The sequence below is a fragment of the Trachurus trachurus genome, assembly GCF_905171665.1.
Source record: "Trachurus trachurus genome assembly, chromosome: 6".
NCBI classification, from domain to species: Eukaryota; Metazoa; Chordata; class Actinopteri; order Carangiformes; family Carangidae; genus Trachurus; species Trachurus trachurus.
Window position 1 is genome coordinate 31,426,901 of NC_139897.1, and position 23,779 is coordinate 31,450,679.

Genomic DNA, 23,779 nt, shown 5'->3' on the forward strand with positions numbered 1-23,779 from the left:
CTCACCTCAGAGTCTCCAGTCTACAGTTTGGACTCTCCAGTCCAGCACACACAACCTTCACTGATGAATCACTCAGGTCGGTGGTTTTACTCAGGTCCAGTTGTGTCAGGTGGGAGGGGTTGGACTTCAGAGCTGAGGCCACGACTTCACAGAGACTCTCTGAGAGTTTACAATCAACAAGTCTGTGAAGAGAGAAAATATCAAATGTGTCAGAATCAAATCAGATGAAAGCTGCAGTAAAAACACAGTTGATGCATCTGATGATGTGATGAACATCTGAGCTTCAGCTCATCTTCTCTGACTGAGTTTGACAGGAGACAATGATCCATGTGTGTGTGTGTGTGTGTGTGTGTGTGTGTGTGTGTGTGTGTGTGTGTGTGTGTGTGTGTGTGTGTGTGTGTGTGTGTGTGTGTGTGTGTGTGTGTGTGTAACAGAGTAAAATAAGTATTAGTAGAACAACAACATCAGCACCAACCAGTGACCCACAGTAAAGAAATGAGATGCAGAGCCAAGGTCAGTGGGTTATGCTTGCTGTACATTTTGTGCATTTAAAGGGATAGTTCAGCTTTTTCGAACATTAAAGTAGAACTATGCAGGATTCCGGCTGTAATTATTGTGGCTCGGAGACACTGTGATGGTTGAGTGACCTGTTATGAGGAGAATGGGGTCTAGGCCAATGCACCCCCCACCAGCTCCGTGACACTACTGTGTAGGCTGACTACCACTACCAGCTGTGATAACGTGATTTCAGGTCCAGAAACGTTTGTAATATCACTGGAAAAAGTCGCTACATTTGTCGCTAGTCGCTTTTGACAAAAAAAGTCGCCAAGAGGGTTTGGAAAGTTGCCAGATTTAGCGAGAAAGTCGCCAAGTTGGCAACACTGCCCTAGCCCAATTAGTAGGGCTTAGCAAACACCGCACTCTGACCACGAGCCAACCTGAGCACATCTGGTACCTTCAGCGGCTTTGTTGTAAACAAAAGCACGTGTAAGGAGGTGGAGGAGGTGGTTGCGGCAAGATCTTTTCAGTGACATTTGCCCCCCGGAACTGTGGGGGAGCTCCTGAGAGGAAAAGAAAACAAGAAACCAACTAAGGAGTGAGCTATTTCCGCCCGACTTGCATAGTTCCACTTTAAGTATAACATCTGCAGTAGAAAGGTCTCTGCTCTCCCCCACTGAGAAACACCGAAGCCCCACCTATCTATTGTTTTTCTTTCTATTGTGCCATTGAACTGGTGTATTATTTTGAGACGGGGCTTTTCTTAGGCAGCGAAAATACACTGATTAATTGTTCCTCATTCACAGCAGAGATCAAGAGATAGTGTTGTGTCGTTCGCGAGTGATACGTTCGAAGGAACAAATTATTTAAGTGAACGTACTGACTAGAATCACTTCCTGACCTGATTCGTTCCTTTCTCAGTTCAGTAGTTGAGCTCAGCAGCAGCGTGCAGGCCGACAGTGGAACTGCTGTGTGGTCTGTGAATCACTGAATGACCTGCCAATCTGGTGGCGGAGACTCTCATCGCGAGGGAACGGTGCATGTTCAGTGATGCGTTCACTGACAGTCGGGGCTGAGGGCTCCAGTTCACTCTCTGAGCGCGTCGTTCACTGCATGTACTGGGGGCTGAGGCCGGCCATTCACTCCGTGTCGTTCGCGAACGTACTGACACAGTGATTCACGTTTGCGCTGTCACTCACTCACAAACCTGCTGCTGCAGACGTGATTCAGGTTCACGTACTGTGCTGAATGTGGCGCTGTGTCACTCACTGCCTGGTGTACTGCATGCACAGAGCTGTGTAGCTTCATGTTAAGTGAATGTACTGTGCACAGAGGACTCCACTGTACCATGCACGTCCCCTTTCTTTCTTTTTTTTGCACCGACCCCTCCAGAGAGTGGAGTGGGGGGGGGGGGGGGGGGGTGATTCGGTGAACGACTCATTTTAAGGAACTGATTCTAGTGATTCAGTACAGTCAAAAGAACTGCCGATCCCATCACTATCAAGAGACCAAGTCACACATGTGCAAGTCTCAGGTAAGTCTCAAGTCTTACCCTGTCACTTTTTTTTTTAGCAAGTCAAGTCAGGCCACACGTGGACACTTGGACCCCAGGAAGAATAGCTGTGGCTTTGCCGCAGCTAATGGGGATCCGTATAATAAACAAACAGACACGATCTGTCAAGTCAAGTCCAAGTCAAGTCACCTTATTATTGCAATTTCTTTCTTTTCTTTCTTATTAAAGTGAAAAGACAATATGTTATGTCAGTTAACATCATTGGTCAATTCATCTGACATGTTTAAAAAGTATGACAATGAATTGGATTTGCATTGTGATTAGTGATAGGTAGCCTAATCAGTGAAATAGCCAAAAGACAAAAGTCCAACAGGTCCAGTCAGTGAACTCACCTCAGAGTCTCCAGTCGACAGTTTGGACTCTCCAGTCCAGCACACAGAACCTTCACTGATGAATCACTCAGGTTGTTTCTACTCATGTTGGTTTTACTCAGGTCCAGTTCTTTCAGGTGGGAGGGGTTGGACTTCAGAGCTGAGGCCACGACTTCACAGTGACTCTCTGAGAGTTTACAATCACCAAGTCTGTGAAGAGAGAAAATATCAAATGTGTCAGAATCAAATGAGTCAGGTGGAGGCGGAGCTACACTACAGCTGATCAATGAGGAGCATTGATGATGATCTACCAGGTCACTGATGTTCTGCTGCTTCACCTCTTCACTGTTATTGATAAAACAAGTGCAGAGAAAACACTAAAGTTCAACTCAAGTGGCTTCATGTCTGTTTCACATCTGACCTGTTGAACTATAGCAACAGGTTCTGCTCTTCTCTTGTTACTGTCCACTACTGCAGCTTCCTCCACTGTGGGATCAATACATATACCAATACCAATCAATACAAATACCAATAAAGGAAAAACATTGGTACTCCACTGTCTCACTTTGGGAATTAATAAAGACATTTGATTGATTGATTGATTGATTGATTGATTGATTGATTGATTGATTGATTGATTGATTGATTGATTGATTGATTGATTGATTGATTGATTGATTGATTGATTGACCGACCTTCAACAGCAGGGCACTGTATAACATGACAACATTTATAAAATAACATCTGGCTGTGGTTCTCTTCAAGTGTTTATCTAAGTATTGATCTAAACCAGTGGTTCTCAACCTTTTGTACATTAAGGACCCCTAAATTGACACAAATTAGACCACGGACCCCCATTGGACCAAATTTAGAAGTAAACACCAGAAATACACAAATATTTGTTCAGAGACTGAAGAACATTACTTTTTTATACATTTAAATTGGGGCCAATGGCGTGAATTTTTGGAAATATTATAGAGAAATTTATGGAAAAAAGTGGTCAAATGTCTCCCAAAACATTTAAACATTTCTAGGAAGAAGTGGTAAAAATTCTGAAAAAAAAGGAAACATTTTCTCAAAAAAAGTGGTAAAATTTCTCGTAAAAAATGTTAAAAATAAAAAAAAAGTTTCTAGAAAAAAGTGGTAAAATGTATCCAAAAAAAGTAATAGAAAAAATCTAGAAAAAGTGGTGAAATTAGAAAAAAAAAAAACTTCTAGAAAAAAGTGGTAAAATTTCAAGAACAAATCGGGAACCCCCTTCAAATCTCTCAAAGACCCACGTTGATAACCACTGATCTAAACTGCTAATCAATAATTATATTGATCATGTCTGGACTCACCGAGCCTTCCTGCAGTTCCTCACAGCTGGGATCAGTCTCAGTCGTCCCTCCTGTATTGTGTTGTACTTGCTCAGGTCGAACTCGTCCAGAACCTGCTCTGACATCTGCAGCATGTAGGCCAGAGCTGAACACTGGATAAGAGACAGGTACAGTGATCCCTTCTTTGTCTTCAGAAACAGTTCGATCTCCTGATGAACTGACTGGTCCTTCATCTCCGTCAGACAGTGGAAGATGTTGATGCTTCTGTCAGGAGAGATTTCATCACTCTTCATCTCCTTCAGGTTGTTGATGGTTCTCTGGATGGTTTCTGGACTGTTGTCTGTCTGACCCAGCAGACCTCCTAACAGCCTCTGGTTGGACACCAGAGAGAGGCCATGAAGGAAGCGAACAAACAGGTCCAGGTGACCATTTCTACTTCTGAAGGATTTCTCCAAGACTCTCTTCAGGAAGTCAGCCAGGGTTGAATCAACAAGTTTTTCTCCCAGGAACTTCTTGAGGACCTGTGTGTTCCTGTTGGTGAAACAGTGGAACATGTAGACTGCAGCCAGAAACTCCTGAACACTCAGATGAACAAAGCAGTAGACTGTTTTCTGGAAGATCACACTCTCTCTTTTGAAGATCTCAGTACAGAGTCCTGAGTTCACCAAGGCATCTGTGACATCCAGACCACACTGCTCCAGGTCTTCTTGGTAGAACATGATGTTTCCTTTCTTGAGCTGTTCAAACGCCAGCCTCCCCAGCTTCAGAAGAACTTCCCTGTCGGCCTCCGTCAGCTCCTGTGGACTCGTCTCATGTCCTTCACCGTACTTGTTCTTCTTCCTCTTTGTCTGGACCAGCAGGAAGTGTGAGAACAGGTCAGTCGTGGTCTTGGGCAGCTCTCCTCTCTGGTCCGTGGTCAACATGTGCTCCAGAACTGTAGCACTGATCCAGCAGAAGACTGGGACTTGACACATGATGTGGAGGGTCCTGGACGTCTTGATGTGTGAGATGATTCTTCTGGACAGATCTTCATCACTGGACCTCCTCCTGAAGTACTCCTCCATCTGGGCGTCAGTGAAGCCTCGGACCTCTGTCACCCTGTCAACACATGTAGGAGGGATCTGATTGGCTGCTGCAGGTCTGGAGGTGATCCAGACCAGAGCCGAGGGAAGCAGATTCCCCTGGATGAGGTTTGTCAGCAGCACGTTGACTGATGACGTCTGTGTGACATCAGACACAACCTCCCTGTTGTTGAAGTCCAGTGACAGTCGGCTTTCATCCAGGCCGTCAAAGATGAAGAGAAGTTTACAGACAGCCAGCTGCTCTGCTGTCACCTTCTGTAATGTTGGATGGAAAACATGGAGCAGCCCGAGAAGACTCAACCGCTGATCTCTGATCAGGTTCAGCTCCCTGAACGAAAGCAGAACCAGCAGACTGACATCTTGGTTCTCCAAGCCCTCGGCCCAGTCCAGAGTGAACTTCTGCACCGAGAAGGTTTTTCCAACGCCAGCGACGCCGTTGGTCAGAACCACTCTGATGGGTCTCTGTTGGACAGGTGAGACCGTAGAGACGTCCTCTCTCTGTTGGACAGGTGAGACCGTAGAGACGTCCTCTCTCTGTTGGACAGGTGAGACCGTAGAGACGTCCTCTCTCTGTTGGACAGGTGAGACCGTAGAGACGTCCTCTCTCTGTTGGACAGGTGAGACTGTAGAGACGTCCTCTCTCTGTTGGACAGGTGAGACCGCAGAGACGTCTCTCTGTTGGACTTGTGAGACCGTAGAGACGTCCTCTCTCTGTTGGACAGGTGAGACTGTAGAGACGTCCTCTCTCTGTAGGACAGGTGAGACCGTAGAGACGTCCTCTCTCTGTAGGACAGGTGAGACCGTAGAGACGTCCTCTCTCTGTAGGACAGGTGAGACCGTAGAGACGTCCTCTCTCTGTAGGACAGGTGAGACCGTAGAGACGTCCTCTCTCTGTTGGACAGGTGAGACCGTAGAGACGTCCTCTCTCTGTAGGACAGGTGAGACCGTAGAGACGTCCTCTCTCTGTTGGACTTGTGAGACCGTAGAGACGTCCTCTCTCTGTTGGACAGGTGAGACCGTAGAGACGTCCTCTCTCTGTTGGACAGGTGAGACCGTAGAGACGTCCTCTCTCTGTTGGACAGGTGAGACTGTAGAGACGTCCTCTCTCTGTTGGACAGGTGAGACCGTAGAGACGTCCTCTCTTTGTTGGACAGGTAAGTCTTTAAAGATGTCGTTGCACTTGATTGGAGTGTCATGGAGGGTCTTCTTCTTGGACGTTGTCTCCAGCTGTCTCACCTCATGTTGGGTATTAACCTCTTCACTCTGTCCCTCTGTGATGTAGAGCTCAGTGTAGATCCTGTTGAGGAGGGTTCCACTTCCTGTTCCACTTCCTGTTGCCTCAGTTCCTTCAGTCACTCGTTCACATCTGCTCCTCAGACTGATCTTATGTTGATCTAAAACTTCCTGCAGACCACGATCTGCTGAGAGAGAAGAGACAGAGTCAGACTGAAGACAGAGAGTCTGACAATCTGATCAGATTATTTTCATCAGCTACAGAAAAACTACAGACAACAAAGAGAAGGTTTGAATCATCATCTTAAATGTCAGTGCTGTGTGATGGAACAATGACTCTGGAGAAAACAACAGGTCCTGGTTTCACTAATGACCACATCAGCAGACAGATGTTCAGTCTCACTTTGTCCACAGCTGCTCTGATTGGCTGTCTGCAGCTCACCTCTGGTTCTGGGTCTTTTTCCACACTGGGGACAGGAGGGGGGTCCTGAAGAACCAGACTGGTCCCAGTCTGAGGTGAAGCACTGTCTGCAGAACCAGTGTCCACAGCTGGTGGAGACTGGATCCTTCAGGACGTCCTGACAGAGACCACAGCAGGACAGCTGCTGGTCCACAGAGACACCACTCCTCTTCCTCCTGTCAAGACATTTCTGGATCAACAACATGTCACAGCTCCACATCTGTGCTCTGATTGGTTAACCCCCTCAAGGGGGCGTGGCTTCAGTAAGCAGAGGAGCAGAGAGAGAGAGAGAAAGTAGAGGAAGACGAGTAGAGAGATGAGCTGAATGAAGACCTGGTCCTGAACTGGTCTGGTTTCTGTCTCTGTTTATCTGTTGACCTTAAATCTGGACTCTAAAACAAACTCCCTGTTAGTTTGAGTCTCTTCAGTTCTGCGTCGTCTCGTCTGGTTTTTACTCCAAATGTGTGAAATGATTGAGAAGCTGTTGGTGGTGTTTTCCTCTTTCAGACACTGATCATGTGTTTGATGTTGGTTATGGGCTGAGTCCTATCAGCTCTTTAACTAACACATGAGTCTAATGACTGAATCATCTTCAGCTCGGTTTACAGTAGAAACCAGGGGCGGAGTGGCCATCGGGAGGACCGGGAGATTTCCCGGTCGGCCGGCGGCCAATAAACCCAAGTGAGCCGGCCCGCAAGCTGCTCTGCGTGGCCGTGTGGTGATCATGAGTTAAAAGTAACTATAATCACAAGACCCCACGATAATCTCCAAGCTCTACCTCTATACCTTATTGAAAGTCCACCCATTATTTGTACCCCTTCATGTCTCTCTACCTCTCACTCATGGTTGCGATAGTGAATCAGACTCTCATCAATCCAGCCTACTAAATGATTTTTGTTTAGCCTCCTATCTTTATATAATTATTTTACTTCAATGTTACAAAACCTCCATGACCACAAAATATAAAATAACCAGCAATTTAATTAGTTTGTTTGTTCTTAAAGTAATGTAGAATGGTGCAAAGCCTCATGGGAAATGGGAAATGCGTGAGCCTATCACTGTAAAAGTTATCATTAAACTAGCGGCTGCGGCTAAAAACAGAACGACTCACGGAAGCTACCCAGCAAACCTGATCAGTCCTGCCCGTGTGTTACGTTATCTATAAGTTATATTAATTTAACAAGACAACACAGTCCGTGCTTTACTGTAAGTGGGCCAGGGGGCGGCGGTACGCGGACCGCGGTACCGTTACGAGCCGGAACCTCTCACATCATAGCAGCAGCTGCTGTCTTCTCCACGGGCACCGAAGCATGTTGGTGAGTAGGACAAGACCCGAAACGAAACCGTGGCGTTTGCAGCGCGCTGTCAGTAAAATCCATTTGTAGAGTAGAGTAGTTGAGAAGGGGGAAATAAAGGAGTAAACATGACTGGATGTAATGTTATGGTCAGCAGTGTTAAGTAGGCTAAATCTGCTTGGGAGGCACTAATTGCAGCTCTTTCACATTCTGTATTTCTGTAATTTCTTTCTTTTTTTTTTAGCTAGATAAAAGTAACAATGTGTAAAAACATGGATGTATTGGTTAAAATGCACCAGAATATGGGAAATGGTGTAGCCTTTACAAAAAAAATTCTGGGGGAGGACCCCCAGACCCCCAATTAAGTTGTTTCACCCACATTTTTTTTTTTTTTGCTTCTGGCACTCATATATTTTGCCATATGGAATGACATATAGCTCTGTTTGAGCGGTGAGCGGTACAGAAATATGTAGGGGGGGGGGGGGGGTGTGGTTGGGCCGATGGTGGGCCGGTGCGGTCAGAATTTTCCCGGTAGATTTTGGTGCCCCACTCCGCCCCTGGTAGAAACCATCTCTTACTGTAACTCTGAAGGTCCAGGTCCACGTCCAGGTCCAGGTCCAGGTCCAGGTCCAGGTCCAGGACTGAAGAACAGAGGCCAGTCTTTGGACTTGTCACTCCTCATGGACAGACAGATGGATCCTGGAGACTCTGCTCTCAGTCTGTGGTTCTGACCTCTGCAAACACAAACATGTTTTTATTCACATCACATTGATCACTGATCAGTTCTCTGATCACAGAATCATTGTTAATGGTAAGTTCGGATGTTACCCAATACGTTTGGAAATCAATCAGTCCACCTTAAATGTCAGTATGAACATTTGTTTTTGAGTTCTCTACACTTCAGACACTTAGTGATGATCTTCAAGTGCTTCAGTCCGTCTCTGTGTTTCAGTGAGTTACGTGAACTGTGAATATTTGATTTCTTCCTGAATAAAAGTTTCAGATTTTTGATCGATGGCTTCAACTGATCCATATCTACCACTGTCACTGACATGACAGCAATAAAGTTCACAGCGTAGAACAAACAACTGAATAATTAAGTCCAGTACAGACAGTCCTAGTTCTCAGGGTTTATCACAGCAGCTTTCTGATACAGTGGTGGAAAAAAGTTTTCAGGCACCCTTAAAATTTGGGCAGTTTTCCCTGCATGCATCAGTTTTAATGGCTTTTCATGGATTTGTTTAGTATTTTGACTGAGGTTGTACTAAAATAAATAGATTTTATTGGCTTAAAAATGCATAAGAGATTTAGAGTAATGGGTCATTTTGGTGCCAGTGATCCACTAATGAAGGTTGTGCTTTTTATTAAAAGACAGAGTCTTTGTTGCCGTGCTTCGTCACTATACAGTATAAAGCCAGCACATTTGAAAGTTTTTCAGAGCCAAAAATGGCTAAAACAAGGAACCTAAAGCCGGAAACATGACTGAAGATACAGATTCTCAGCCAGGAAGGGTACAGCTGCCGCCAGAGAGCCAGGAAGAGCAGAGCAGTCCTTCACTCTGCAGAAATACAGACCAACCAACAGCTTGGAAGACAAACCAAGATCTTCAGCAAGAATTGGCCCCATCCTGATCCACATGTGCAGGGAAAACCGCCCAAAATTTAAGGGTGTCCGAAAACTTTTTTCCACCACTGTATTTGGTGAAGACTAAATATTTGCTCTGTCCTGCTCTTCCTCCACACCATCTGTCTTTTTCTGGACTCCACTGATTCCTACTGAAGAAGCTTTTCTTTAGAAACACAGCAGCACAGAGACGTAGAGTTACATTTACAAGGAGGTTCAGTGATTCCCTCCAACAGCTGCTCACTATAAAACCATTTCCTCTCTGTCCAACACAGACCTTTAATCAGAGACATCTGGACATCACTGTCAGGTTCATCAGCTGATAAGAAGTTCTGTCTCTACAGGAAGTGACCTCAACTGCAACAGTTCACTCAGTTCACAGCTTGGTAACAGGTCTCTTACTTTGGGTCTGATGGTCCAGGTTCAGGACAGAGGTTTGGAGGACGTTCCATGGACCAGTCACTCCTCATGGACAGACAGATGGATCCTGGAGACTCTGCTCTCAATCTGTGGTTCTGACCTCTGCAAACACAAACATGTTTTTATTCACATCACATTGATCACTGAACAGTTCTCTGATCACAGATGCATTGTGGGAAGTCTCCAGTGACGTCAGCGTCCAGCACATAGACTGTAAAAAATATGGATGTAGCATCATTGACGTCACCATTGGTTTTGGGGAGTCGTTTTTGTGACTCAAATATGGCGGCCTGAACAGCGCCATGTTGGATTTACCGGCCGAGAACCCGCCCACTGGCCTCGAAGCAGCCTGTCTCCGGACCGCTCCGGACCTGTCACTCAACGTTTCCGTGCCCTAATTGGCCAGAATTTCAACCTAATAACAGTAAAACGGTAGAGTTTTAAAAAAAATTCACCCCCCTCAGAGTGTGTGCGGGGGTAGAAACTATCGATTGAGACCAAAAAACGTGCTGACACCAGGCTTTGATCATGTTTATTGAGGATGTAAAGTCGGCGATTTTAACAAGGGGGTCTATGGAGAATGCTTCTTTCTGACACCAGCCCCCAGAGGAAGAAGAGGGGATTGCAGTTTTTTGAACGCGGAAGTGAGCTTCACTTCTCAGACCGACAACTGCCCCCTTGGTCCAGCACCACACACTGTAGTGAAGGATGGAAGCAACACAGCAGCATCATAGACAACAGTGTAGAGTCAGTCAGTCATTAACAGCTGCTTAACATCTGTCTCACATCAGCTCTACACAGGATCACACACTGACACACACACACACACACACACACACGGAGAGGACACACAACACAGGCAGGCTTGGGGAGTAATGGATTACATGTAATGGCGTAAGAGAAAAAAGAAGGAAACTGTAATCTGTTACAGTACAGATAAAAAACATGTCATCAGATTGCTGGAATATTTGTTAAAATGGGGACTACTTCTTGTCAGGATTACATTTTTAAAATGTTGCAGTTTTCCTCCTCCACTATTATTTTTTATTTCCTTCATGACGTCCTGTCAGCTTCAGGACTCTGACTGACCGGTGACTCATGGTCGTTTGTCACGGGAGTTTGTCCATTGTGTTTTATTTTGAAATTTACCGGCTGCTCGGTGAGTTTGACTTCCTGTTTTGAGTGATCTAATCGACGTGGATTGATGTGTGCTGGTTGTGTGATATTTTTAAAGGGATAGTACAACATTTTGGCTAATTGGCCCATTACCATAACCCCTATAGTCATAGCAGTAGGTTCGTTACCTTTGATTGTCGGTGCAAGCTATTTTTAGAACGGCGGAGCAGAGCCATGAGCTGCTCAGAGCTACACTACGGGGGCTAATGGGATTTCTTGGTCACTCAGCCACTCCCTATTTAAAGATGGCTCTCAGCCACTATCTAATGTTTGCCTGATGAAGGTCGGTTAGACCGAAACGTTGCAGCAATAAACAGTCGATGAAGCAAGTTATTCAGTGTGCGGGACTCCACTTTCTTTCCATTTCTTGGTTTCCCTCATCAAACTCATCAAATACACAATCCAACAACTCCAAGATGACTGTTGTCATCTGCTGCTGGTAACATTGTAATTTCCTGCAAAGGATTAATAAAGTATCTTTAAAGCAGAAGTAAGTGGAATATTTGTGTTAATATAAGTCTTAAATAGTTCTATCTTCCGACAGCAATCACTTACATAGAGTGTTTGGTCTGAAACACGGGTCTGTCAGTCACTCTGCTCTGCTCTGAGGAGAAAACTTTCCTTGTATCCTATAACCTTTATCCAATGAGGAGAGAGAACGACATAAAGGGGCAGTCCTCTCTGTGTGTGCAGCCAAGGGATGCGCGTGAATGTGATGACGTAGGGACGAGGGCGGGGACTGCTAACTCCATCGGCTGACAGGAAGTTAGCCAAAACCACCGGATCACTTACTTCTGCTTCAACTTGAAAACGCTCTGGTGGACAAGTTGTGACCTGCACATTCACCACGCTATGAGATAATAACACAACGTTACCAGACAGAGTTGTTTTAGAGGTAAATGCAGAGACTGCTTGATGAAAAGCTGTCCCCGATGGAAATGCGCATCAGCGGTTTTGCATGAATTTACTCCCATGAGCCTCCGTAGCGTAGCTCTGAGCAGCTTACTGCTCTGCTCCGCTGTTCTAAGAAAAAGTTTGCACCGACAATTAAAGGTAACAAACCTACTGCTAAAACTATAGGGATTATGGCAATGGGCCAATTTGCCAGAATGTTGAACTATACCTTTAATTTGAATATTTGGTAATGAAGTAATCCTAAAGTAACTAAAAAAGTAATCATTACTTGTACTTGTGATACTTAGAGTTAGTAGTTAGTAACTTAGAGTAAGTTACTGATTACATTATTTTAACATGTAAATTGTAATTATATTGTAATGGATTACATATTTAAAGTAACCCTCCAAACCTGCACACTGGTCTGAATCTGGTTTCTTACTGTGACTCTGGAGGTCCAGGTCCAAGACTGAAGTCTGGAAATTGTCCCATGGACCAGTCACTCTTCATGGACAGACAGATGGATCCTGGAGACTCTGCTCTCAGTCTGTGGTTCTGACCTCTGCAAACACAAACATGTTTTTATTCACATCACATTGATCAGTGGACACACACACACATTTCCTCTTCTGTGACGTCACACACACTTCAGGTTTTTATCTGGTCTCTTACTGTGAGTCTGGAGGTTCATGTTTGGACCGGTCACTCTCCAGAGACTTTGATCTGTCCTCCTGTTCCTCCACATTAACACTCATCTTCAGGCCTTCAGTCAGTCTGAGAGGGAAACCAGTAACACACACACACACACACACACACACACACACACACACACACACACACACACACACACACACACACACACACACACACACACACACAGGATCAAGACACACCCAAATCCACCGAGGACAAACTATAATCACTTCCTTGTTTGATCCAGTCGTTGACCTCCACCACTCATAGACTTTGACATTAAATCCATGTTCATCCAGTTATAGTCTACTTGCCAGCCCATAGGGCCCCATTGTGAACCCGGAAATGTTGAGTACCCCAAAGTTTTATGTTAGAAATATATAGTATGGGTCCCCAGTATTCAGAAACTGCCGGATGCTAACTTATATATATTGGGCAATTAGCACAATTGACATAAATAGCATAAATTAGCATAATTGCCTTGGCTGATCTGGGCAATATTGGAGTGGTTTTAGGGGTTATTGATGATGCTGAATCCATTTCTGACATTTTCAAAATTCAAAATGGCTGTCTAAACCGGTAGTGACCAGATTTAAACCGCCAGTGGGCCGATTTTGATGGATTTCAATCTGGTCCCTTCAGGTTTAGACAGCCATTTTGAATTTTGAAAATGTCAGAAATTGATTCAGCATCATCAATAACCCCTAAAACCACTCCAATATTGCCCAGATCAGCCAAGTCAATTTTGCTGAAATATTGCCCATATAGGCAACTATGCTAATTTATGCTAATTATGTCAATTGTGCTAATTGCCCAAAATATATAAGTTAGCATCCGGCAGTTTCTGAATACTGGAGACCCATACTATATATTTCTAACATAAAACTTTGGGGTACTCAACATTTCCGGGTACTCATTTTTGGCAAGTAGACTATTACCGTGACCTTTGACCTTTGATGTTTGTTCTGAGTTTGAAGAAGTTGTGTGGAGGTGAATCTGAGACAATGTGCTGACGTATGTACGGACTACGTCTGACTCTTCTTCCCTCCACAGTCCACACAGACACACTGACTCTCACACTCTGACACAACAACAACAACAACAACAACAACAATAATAATAATAATAATAATAATAATAATAATAATGTTTTGTTGACACTCACTCGTCTCAGACTTCAGTTTCTCTCCTTCTGCTCCGTTCACTCTAACATGGCGTCTGAACATCTTTACTTTCACTTCCTCCTCAGCATTTACAGGAAATCACACAAGTTCATGGTGACAGAGGGGAAGTCTCTTTCTACAGTAGAGTGGCGCCACCTGCTGGGTAACTCCTGGTATTACACCTGTATGGACAGGTGAACTCTGACACCATGAATAAACAGTGAGCTGAGATCCAGCTGTGGTAGAAGAGCTGCTGAGAGATTTAAAGACACTCCACTACAAGTTACAGCTCAGTCTGTTGAGGAATTGATTTTCTTTCATATCAGGCAAAAGTTTCAGAAATCACAACACAAATGTATAAAACCACAACCTGCAAAACCATTAAAACCATAAAGTGGCTGCAGGTCCAAGAATGTAACAGAGAGTCTGAGGCCAAACTTTAGTTTCTTTTGTTCTGATGACTAAGGTGACAGAACCAACAAATCACATTAAGAGAAAGAGATTCAATACAAGCAGAGTAAAGCATGTTCATTCTGGTCCTATCAACATTGAAACTGCGTAAATAAAGAGAGATGTCACCTGTTTGTGTCCAATCAGAAATGCTGCAAAGACTCGCTTCAACGAGGAGAAGCAGGCGATCTGCAGAGACCTGCTGCTGCCCATCCCCACCGACCCCTCACTCAAAGTGGATGTGAGCACCACGTCAGAATGTGTCTGCCTTGTTCTTTTTGTCCCAGAAATTACCCATTAAAAGCATGTTTGTGTATAATTTACCTGAATCAAAACTGTCCCATTTTTGAGGGAACAGACTGTCTCTATTTTGTGCTTTCACCCATGACCCCTATTTGTTTAGAGTTAAACGTTGAAGTGGATGTGCCTTGGTTTTCTGGGCCAACTCTAAAAACCTTTAAAAAACTTGGGTATTTATTGATAAATTCACCTTTAGCACTGAGTAATGTCTCAGGTACATGATGGACAAAGCAGGTCTGAAGTGTTGCTGCTGTTTGTCTTTGACCTCTCTGGGCCACCGTAGGAATTGACAGTTTGTGATGACGTCTCGCTCTTGTTTCTATGACTTTGAAAGTTCAAACTGGTCCTTTGCACAAATGGATCCACCATATGAATATGATGTAACTGACTAATGAGATTTTAATAAATTAAAGTCAGTGTGGAAAAAAAAGCACGTTTGTAGGGCGAACTTTGACGGGAGCCACTTGCCCGTTGAAGAGCGTTAGCTGGGCTGCAGGCTGCCTGCCCGGCTCAATACTGGAGCCACCTCAATAAAAGTATTATCCATCCCTCACGTATACAGAAAAACATATGAAAACACACTGCAAAAACTCAAAATCTTTCAAGAATATTTGTCTTATTTCTTGTCAAAATGTCTCATTTCTAGTCAAAACTAATCTATTTTCACTTAAACTAAGACTATCCCCTTCAAAATGTACTTGTTTTGAGATAATTTTCACGTGTTTCAAACAAATTTTCACTTGAAATAAGTAGAAAAATCTGCCAGTGAAAGCAGGTTTTTTGTGTTTGTAATAAGAAAGAAAAACTTTCTCCACTATCAGATTTTTCTACTTATTTCAAGTGAAAATATGCTTGAAAGAAGTAAAAAGTGTTTAATAACAAGCTGCTTTTTATGTGATGAGTCTTATTTTAAGTAGAATGAGATTTGTTTTGACTTGAAATGAGACAAATATTCTTGGTAAGATTTTGAGTTTTTGCAGTGCAGGGCCCAGGTTGAAAAAAAAAACAAAGTTTCCCTTTAATGGATTTGGTGTCACTGACAGATCTTTAAAGATGTGATTGAAAATAAACACAAGAGAAAATGATCAACACATTTTAAAAATGTGCATTCTCCGGAGCTCGGTTTGGTCCTGGTAGCACAACTCTTTTAAAAATGTACATGAAATCCACTGGGAAGTTGCATCTGAGCTCCTATAGACCTGTTCTCTCAGGCTATTTACAGAATAATTATACAAACTTGGTGAAGCCTTGGTAGAAAACTAGCTGTTCCATTGATTTTATATTCAGCTCTTATGTGCAGAGACTGTCACTAATCTTCACTACGACTTAAATCAGTTGCAGCATTACCGTTACCATCAGCATTGTTACAGTTGTTACTGTGATGTTCTGATTAAACCTGACTCTGTATTTAGTCAAATCTTCTTCTACTGGTCCATTAACCACAGAGAAATAAACCTGATTCCTTTTTGTTACTGAACATCTCAGATCTCATTGTATCATTGTAGACTTGGAGGAGCAGCCTGGCTCTGTGTAACTGTTGGAGACAGAATTTCATGAGTTAATGAAGTGGTTTAAAAGGTTAATAAATAAGTATAAATCAATAAATAATTAAAAATGAGAGAGTAAAGAGAAAGAAAGAGTTTCAATGTGAGGTCTATTTTATTTAGAAACGTCCGGTCACATGACTTTGTTGTTGTGAGGAATTGTGGGTAGAAGGAGACCGCGCGCATAGAGCTAAGAGAGTCTGGATACATGGCGGACGCCTGGTCAGAAAAGAAAACAGACGACACTATGTTCTAGAGGAGCACACGGTAAATATACTTCTGTTTACCTGTGTATTATTTTGGTTATTTCTAATGGGACTGTTTTCTGTTTATTATTGTGCGCTGCATCGGCCTCACTTAGATTTTTATGTTTCAGTTTGACGGTGTATCAAGATTGTTTGTGGTGTCGTCGTTGGAGGAGAATGAGGAGGAAATAAAAAGATGAACCTTGACATCAGTATGATTCCTGGCCTTTTTCAACAACGAGTGCAGCTACAAGTACAAGGGTTAAGGCCTGAGAGTTAGGAAGAGTGAAGTGTTATTGATGTTCAGGCAGCCATTGTCCACATTATTCCTATAATAATTACAAGCATATGTTATAAATTTAAAGTGATTTTAATAATTATACATGTTATTTATATGGCAGAAATTGTTGGAGGTGGTCCTGAGAATATTGACCAGTCTATCTATCAGTCTACCAGTCTATGTATCTTCCTATATGTAGTAACCAGATAGTTATTACATAGTAACCAGATAGTTATAGTGATTTGTTTAATGAATCCTGTTCCTTAATACTATGTATTGCTGATGCCCTATGATGGCAGCACTAAGAACTGATTATATTATGAGCACTAACTACCTTGTGCCACCGCAAACGTGTGTTATGGCCTTACACATGTATATTTATTAATGTGAATTGAATGTGTCTTTGGTCTTTTGGTGCTATCGCAAATGTGTGTATTGTCTTACAAATGTATATTTATTAACATGTCTTTGGTATTTTACCTCATTGTTGCTTTTTTTTTTAAGGTTGCCTTTTATCATCAGGCAGAGGGACTGGCGATGAAAATGAGCTTTTTTAGCTAACTTGGGTGCTTTTACGTCACGGTGACAGACAACAGAGATGATGGGTGAGAGGAGATGGTTCAAGAACCACAGCCTTAGTGGTGTTTCTCCCCACTAAGGTTAAATACCTGGGACTCCCCAGACATTTTTTTTTATTTTTTTTAGAAATGAAGAAGCCTTATTGATGAAAGGTGAAACGTCTTCAAGCAACCAAGAAAAGAAGTCCGGTTGCCTTCGATTCAGCACTTAAAGACTACGATGACCTGGGCCACCTAAGAACCTCCACAGACATGGATCAAAGCTCTTCTATCTGTCTATCTGTCAATGTCAACATTCCAGTTTGTGATGACGTCTCACTCTTTCTTTGACTTTGAATGTACTTTGGACTCATTGATCCACCATATGAAGGTGATATAATTGACTAATGTAATTTTAATAAATGACATAAAAAAAAACAACAACATGTTTCGAGGTTGATTTGATTCATGTCGTCTGAGCAGCAATACAAACCACAAATATATTCAGTTTACCATGATACAGAACAGAAAGTCAGACGGGGAACAATAAATCCATCTATTATGTATCTGTTTCAAAATCACACTGAAGGTTCTGAGGATTTTCTCGACCAGACTTCTGCTGCTTGTTTGATGAAAATGAAGAATTTAAACCCCTGATACAGAAACTGGATCGATCCTCGACATGTAAAACACATATTTATTACCCACTATGAAATTAACAGTTGATTTTTTAGACCTCTTTTCAACACATTTTCAAGCTGATGATGTGCATTAGGGTTAGGGTTAGGGTTAGCAACCAGAATACAAGATTGACATCAGGTTGGTCCAATGACAGTTCCCAAATAAGCCCTTGGTTGCTGTTGCTATGTCTGTAAAGCTTTCACTCCTATGCTCCTGTAAGAAATACAGAGTTTCCAGTGATATTTGTATCGATTTCAAAGGAAACACCGGCACATGACTGGATAAACTGTTCAGAGAGAAGCAGTCAGAGAGATCCTTCATAGTTTTCAATCACGTGTCGGCAGCAACAAGGACTTAATTGATTTTCCCATCTATCAACCCACAAATACAAGTAGACACGTTGTCAAACTGCAGGTTTTGGACGAGTGATCCATATCCAGCTCTCACCGCTGATTTTTTTGTTTTGTCCACTGCTGTATTTCAGTCAGTGAAAAAAGAAACTGTCCCTTCCTGGAGAATCCCTCGTCTAAAAGCCCAGGTAAAAGCTTTAAAAGTACAAGTATGTATTTAAATTGAGTGGAACACTTTGTTTTGTTATTTATAATTCCAGATTGTCATGTTTTTTGTCTTTATTCTTTAAATCAGACGGTGTTGTGTAAAATTCCCACTGTGACGTTTACAGGTGTTGAACTCTGGCCTGCTTTTTTAAATTTATTTTTTTACCTTTTATCTAACATCCTTGATAAATGCTCTGTATTTATCATTAGGCCTGTATTAATCTGAAAACAACAGGATTGAATACAAAGATGCTATTTAAAAAAAAAAGTCTTGTAAGACATTGTTTTACTGCTTCATTTCCATTGAACATAAGAAAGTAGGGATAAGTCGTACACCAGTATGAAATAACATGACACCGTGGACTGGTTTCCCTCCTGTCCTCCACAATGTTTCCAGTCACCAGCCGCCACTGATTCACAAGTATGTCACAACACAGTGTAGTGTAAGTACCCGGATGCTGCACACAAAACGGTCCAAAGGTTGAGTGTGTAACGATGGAAACTTCACACCCTCAGTGATCGCTGTCTTGGCTCCGTAGCAGAGTATACACTGCAAAAACTCAAAATCTTACCAAGAATATTTGTCTTATTTCTAGTCAAAACAAATCTCATTATAGGCTACTCAAAATAAGACTCATCACATTAAAAAGTAGCTTATCTTTAGACACGTTTTACTTCTTTCAAGTATATTTTCACTTCAAATAAGTTATTGTTATGTTGTAAGTGTTATTACAAGCACAAAAACTTGCTTTCACCAGCAGATTTTTCTACTAATTTCAAGTGAAAATCTGTCTATTTTTAGGTGATGAGTCTTATTTTAAGTGAAAAGAGTTTAGTTTTGACTAGAAATGAGACATTTTGACCACTCAGAATTATGATGCCAGCTTTCCCTTCAGGTATGTTATAGTCATCCCATCAACTAGCCTGACCTGTTCACCTGTGCTATGTGGAGAGAGACAAACACTGTCTACCCAGGGAGCATTGCAGTCAGCTACCTAATTAAGCTAATGCTCAATGAGCGAGTTAAAAAGTCCTCACAGTCTTCAGCCTCATTTTAAAACAAGAACCATGTAAAGAGGTTCTAACTAATGTCTGAGGCTACAGCTGATGGTCTATAAAAAGACACTAAAGAAAACACATTGCATTGCTGTGTAGAGCTAGCTCGCCATGATACTGTCGGCATGAAAAGAACAAAATATAACTGTTATTTTCTTCTAACTTACTGGTCAATGTTTTACCCAGTAAGAGGAGCCGGCTGACGCAGCAGCGTAATCTCCACCTGGCATTAAACAGGTAGCGACTGGAAACCGCTGAGCCACACGCACGCCAGCCAGGTGAAGTTGGTAAATAGGCTGTTGCACATGAGAAGACAGTGGCGTGTGATTGTAAACACCGTCTTGATGCATTTCCTCCAGACAGCGGAGGGACCGGTCACCTGCAGCGCTTCAAACTGTTCTGGGAGATGGAGACACTTCACATGAAGCCAGTCTGTCGTCTGTTCACCTGCATCTTTCTGTGTTTACTCCCACCGTGTCTTTGAACAGCTGGAATACCAAGTGGAACTGACATAAAACATGATCGCAACTCACATTTATCTGGCAAAGAACTGTTTCCATCAGAATTTGTTGCATAAACTTTGTATCAATCAAGAGAAAATCCGATGAACTTTACTGTTTCCATAAGACATTTTTAATTCCATATTGCTTAATGTGAATAAAAACATGTGGATGGAAACATGGTTTAATAGTTCGCTCACTATCAGCGTGGGACGTCGCCTGTGTGTCGGAGCAGAAGAGAAACGTGACGACACCTGGAGGAGGATCAGAGCAGAGAGCTGGGAACGCCACTCGCCCAAAGAGGACGTTTTCTGGGACGCATACTTCACATTTAAGCTGCTGTCAAACACTTTGAAAAAACAAGATTGATCCATTTCTTTTTCAGATATTCTAAATTTTATGTTTTAGAAAACAGAGCAGTGGAAACATTCTTGGAAACATAAATGTTTTTCTATACAATAGTTTCCATTTTCCAGACTTTTCCAGACCTGGAAATGAATCAAATATACTTTGTTACCCTGAATAAAAATGCTTCATATGATACACTGCAGTAGAAATACTTTATTTAGTTACAGTAGGAGAGTAAAAGTACTCCCTGTACTTACAGTAACACAGAAAAAAATAGTAAATGTATTTACAGTAAAACAATAAAATACTTCCTGTAGATCGGACTACAGTATCAGAGTAAAAGTACTTCTAGAGTAAATACTTGTACTCTACAGTAAATATATTTAGTTAGGAGTTAGTGGAGTAAAAGTACTTCCTGTACTTGAGTGACAGGTGAAGCTCATTGTTCCTGTTTGACTCAACACCTTTACCTGTGACTGGATCACTGATGATTGACACATTGAAGCTGCTGCAGCGTTTTCTGAGTCTGTGATGTCATAGATGATGTCATACGTGATGATGTCACATCCTGACAGGTTCACCTGCTGCACTTTACACTTTATTTCACTCCCACAGTCTCATCAGCTGTGGAAACAGCTACAGATCAGACTCACTGCAGAGTCTCCAGTCGAAAGTCTGGACTCTTCACAAGATCATGAAGCTGCTGCAGAGATGAAGAGCTCAGGAAGTTGTTGTAGTTGTCTCCTCCTTCCAGCTCCAGTTCTCTCAGGTGGGAGGGGTTGGACTTCAGAGCTGAGACCAGAGAAGAACAGCTGATGTCTGACAAACTGCAGTTCCTCAATCTGAATAAAGAATAAAAGAAGAAGATGAAATGAAGATCACACACACACACACACACACACACACACACACACACACACACACACACACACACACACACACACACACACACACACACACACACACACACACACACACACACACACACACACACACACACACACACACACACACAGCTGCAGTGATTAGATCATTGATTATTGATCAGACTGAGTGAAATGAGCTGAAAGTGAAGAGTCATTGTCAGTGTGAGAGAAGAACAAGTGGAAACATGAGACAACAACTATTTCAAACGTCCTTCATTCATGACATCAAAGTCAATGATTCAAGTTCTGAGTGAAGATCAATCAGGTTCAGTTGTGGATCAAAGATCTAAGATCTACAACAGTAACAGTCAGTGAACTGACCCCAGAGTCTCCAGTCTACAGTCTGGACTCTCCAGAAAACCACTCAGATGCTTCACTCCTGAATCATGAAGGTTGTTGAGACTCAGGTCCAGTTCTCTCAGGTGGGAGGGGTTGGACTTCAGAGCTGAGACCAGAGAAGAACAGCTGATCTCTGACAAACTGCAGTTCCACAATCTGAATAAAGAATAAAAGCAGTGAGTTGAGGACAAAGCTCCTTGTTGACAGCGTTCAGTGTCTCATCATCTGTTCAGAGCTGAAGAAGCTTCAGAAAGAACAAGTTTAGAAAATCAAAGTCCAGCAGCTGAAGCAACAGGAAGCAGGTTAAACAGTCACATAGAGAGAAAACAGCTCATTAATATTCATGAGAAGCTGCTGCTGCTTCAACACAGACGCAGTGACTCCGCCTCTTCACCTGTCAGCTCCACCTGTGGCTCCATCCAGACAAACTCATGTTGTGCAGCCACATTGATCAGAGATTTACTGACCATGCTCAAGACAACACACATGTGAGGCTGAACTCTGTTACCATGACAACTAACGTGTAGAAACACATGTTGAATGAAGCTCAGAGACAGAAAAACCTGAAACCAGCTTATTATGGGATGTTGGCTTTGAATGTTTCACTATAAACATCACAGAGCCTCAGGAAAGAGGTGGAGCCAGCAGCTATTGATTATAGATCAGTTATTGTCTGATACATCACATGTGTTTCTGTAGTGGAGGTGAAACATGAAGAGAAACAGAGACTGGACTAAAAACCAGTGAGGTGCAGTCAGGGCTTTGATTTATTCACTTCATCTAAAGTTGGATTCTTTTGGACTTTCAGATAACTTTACTACAAGTTCAATGTGTCAGAATGTGGTGATTTTCATGGTCTAATAAAAGCCAGTAAACAGAGCTAGCTTCTGTCCAGGCAGCAGCTGCACAAACCACTCAGCCATGTGTAGTATTACAGAGCAAAGGCCCAGAGCTGCTCTGCCTCTTCTGTCAGTACCGGAGTATCAGGGGCGGAGCTATGGGTGGGACTGGATGGGCACAGGCCCACCCAGATAGACCGATTGCCCACCCACTGAGATTCATGAAAAAAAAAAAGAAGTATTATTTTATTTTGAAAATTGACCGGATTCTCTCGCCTTTTCTGTGCCTGACTTCCTGTCTGGTACGATCTGGTCTATCCAGCTTGACAACGGCGCTCGCGGCTCGCGTGAAAAATACAGACACCGAACTGAAGGAGAAACTTCCTCCGGTCCAGCGCGCTGCGCTCCGGTTCCGCAGACAGTGGGTCCGGGCCGTTTCACAAGCGATCAGAAGGGGTGTTATTACTGCTGGAGCAGGTGGATTCAGCTGTCTCACAGACCATTTGGGTTCACATTAAAACTACAGGTATCCCAGTCCGTTCCTAAATATAGGCTACAATAGGCCTATATGTGTTTGATGGTTTCTGAAGCTTACAACTTATTAAAATGAAACAAACTTGATTTCTGAGCATTTGATTCCTCGGACGGCCAATAACGGTCCTACAGACCGCTGCATATTATAGACATGGTGTCCAGCTGGGGTCACAATGTTTTCATTTTTCGCTCATCAATTTTTTTCTCACTTTAATGTTTTCATCACATTTATTTTTACCGGTAGATATGTAATTAGGTGCGAGCGTGCGCGAGCGAGAGAAAGAGAGGAGTCACCAGGCGTGTGCTGGCAAAACTGAAACGGGCCGGTTAGAAAGGAAAAGAGGAAAATCACAGCATCTGTCCAGGAGACTCCTCAGGACGGGAGGGAGGGAGGTGGATCAGGTAGCGATGAGAACTGTCACTGTAAGCTGCATCTGTCAGCTGCAACCTGTCAGCAGGTGCTCCATGCAGACATTTCTCAAACTTTATTTTGTAGACTAAGGACAGACTAGATCATGACTGTGTTGGATATAAAGCGCCATACTGTCACCCTTATTGATTATCGACTTATAACGCAGCCTAACCTATAATAAATCTCTTGGCTGCTGTCCAGTAACTACGGTAATGGGAATGGCTACGTCACGAGTCACATCCGTGTCCAACTCCTGCTGCTAACATAAACCATTGTGCATCAATCTGTTTGTTGTGAGGTTGTTGTGTGATGAGCTGTCTGAGGTGCCAACCCCCACACAGCCCTGGTCTTGGTCTGTGAGCGCCTGCCTACCCTGTCCTACAGCCTCAGTGTGGATCAGTAGAATATCAGCCTCATGTCTGCAGCTCAGTATCAACACAACTTTCACATCACATTCATCTGAGCACAGAA

General features: G+C 42.9%; 2 protein-coding genes across 2 annotated transcripts in view; both read right to left on the bottom strand.

Annotated features, from left to right (window-relative positions):
- The window catches only part of LOC310987534 (NACHT, LRR and PYD domains-containing protein 3-like), a 192,529-nt gene that overhangs the window by 128,636 nt on the left and 40,114 nt on the right, over nucleotides 1-23,779 (bottom strand). The gene's annotated exons all lie outside the window — the stretch shown is intronic.
- Nucleotides 8,346-13,780, bottom strand: LOC310987228 (uncharacterized protein; the record flags this gene model as incomplete). Its single annotated transcript, XM_083973418.1, has 4 exons — nucleotides 13,743-13,780; nucleotides 12,557-12,658; nucleotides 12,327-12,446; nucleotides 8,346-8,505 (listed from the first exon to the last, which is right to left on the bottom strand). Exons 2-4 carry the CDS (start codon nucleotides 12,637-12,639, stop codon nucleotides 8,346-8,348), a joined length of 363 nt encoding a protein of 120 aa, XP_083829544.1. The 5' UTR covers nucleotides 12,640-12,658; nucleotides 13,743-13,780.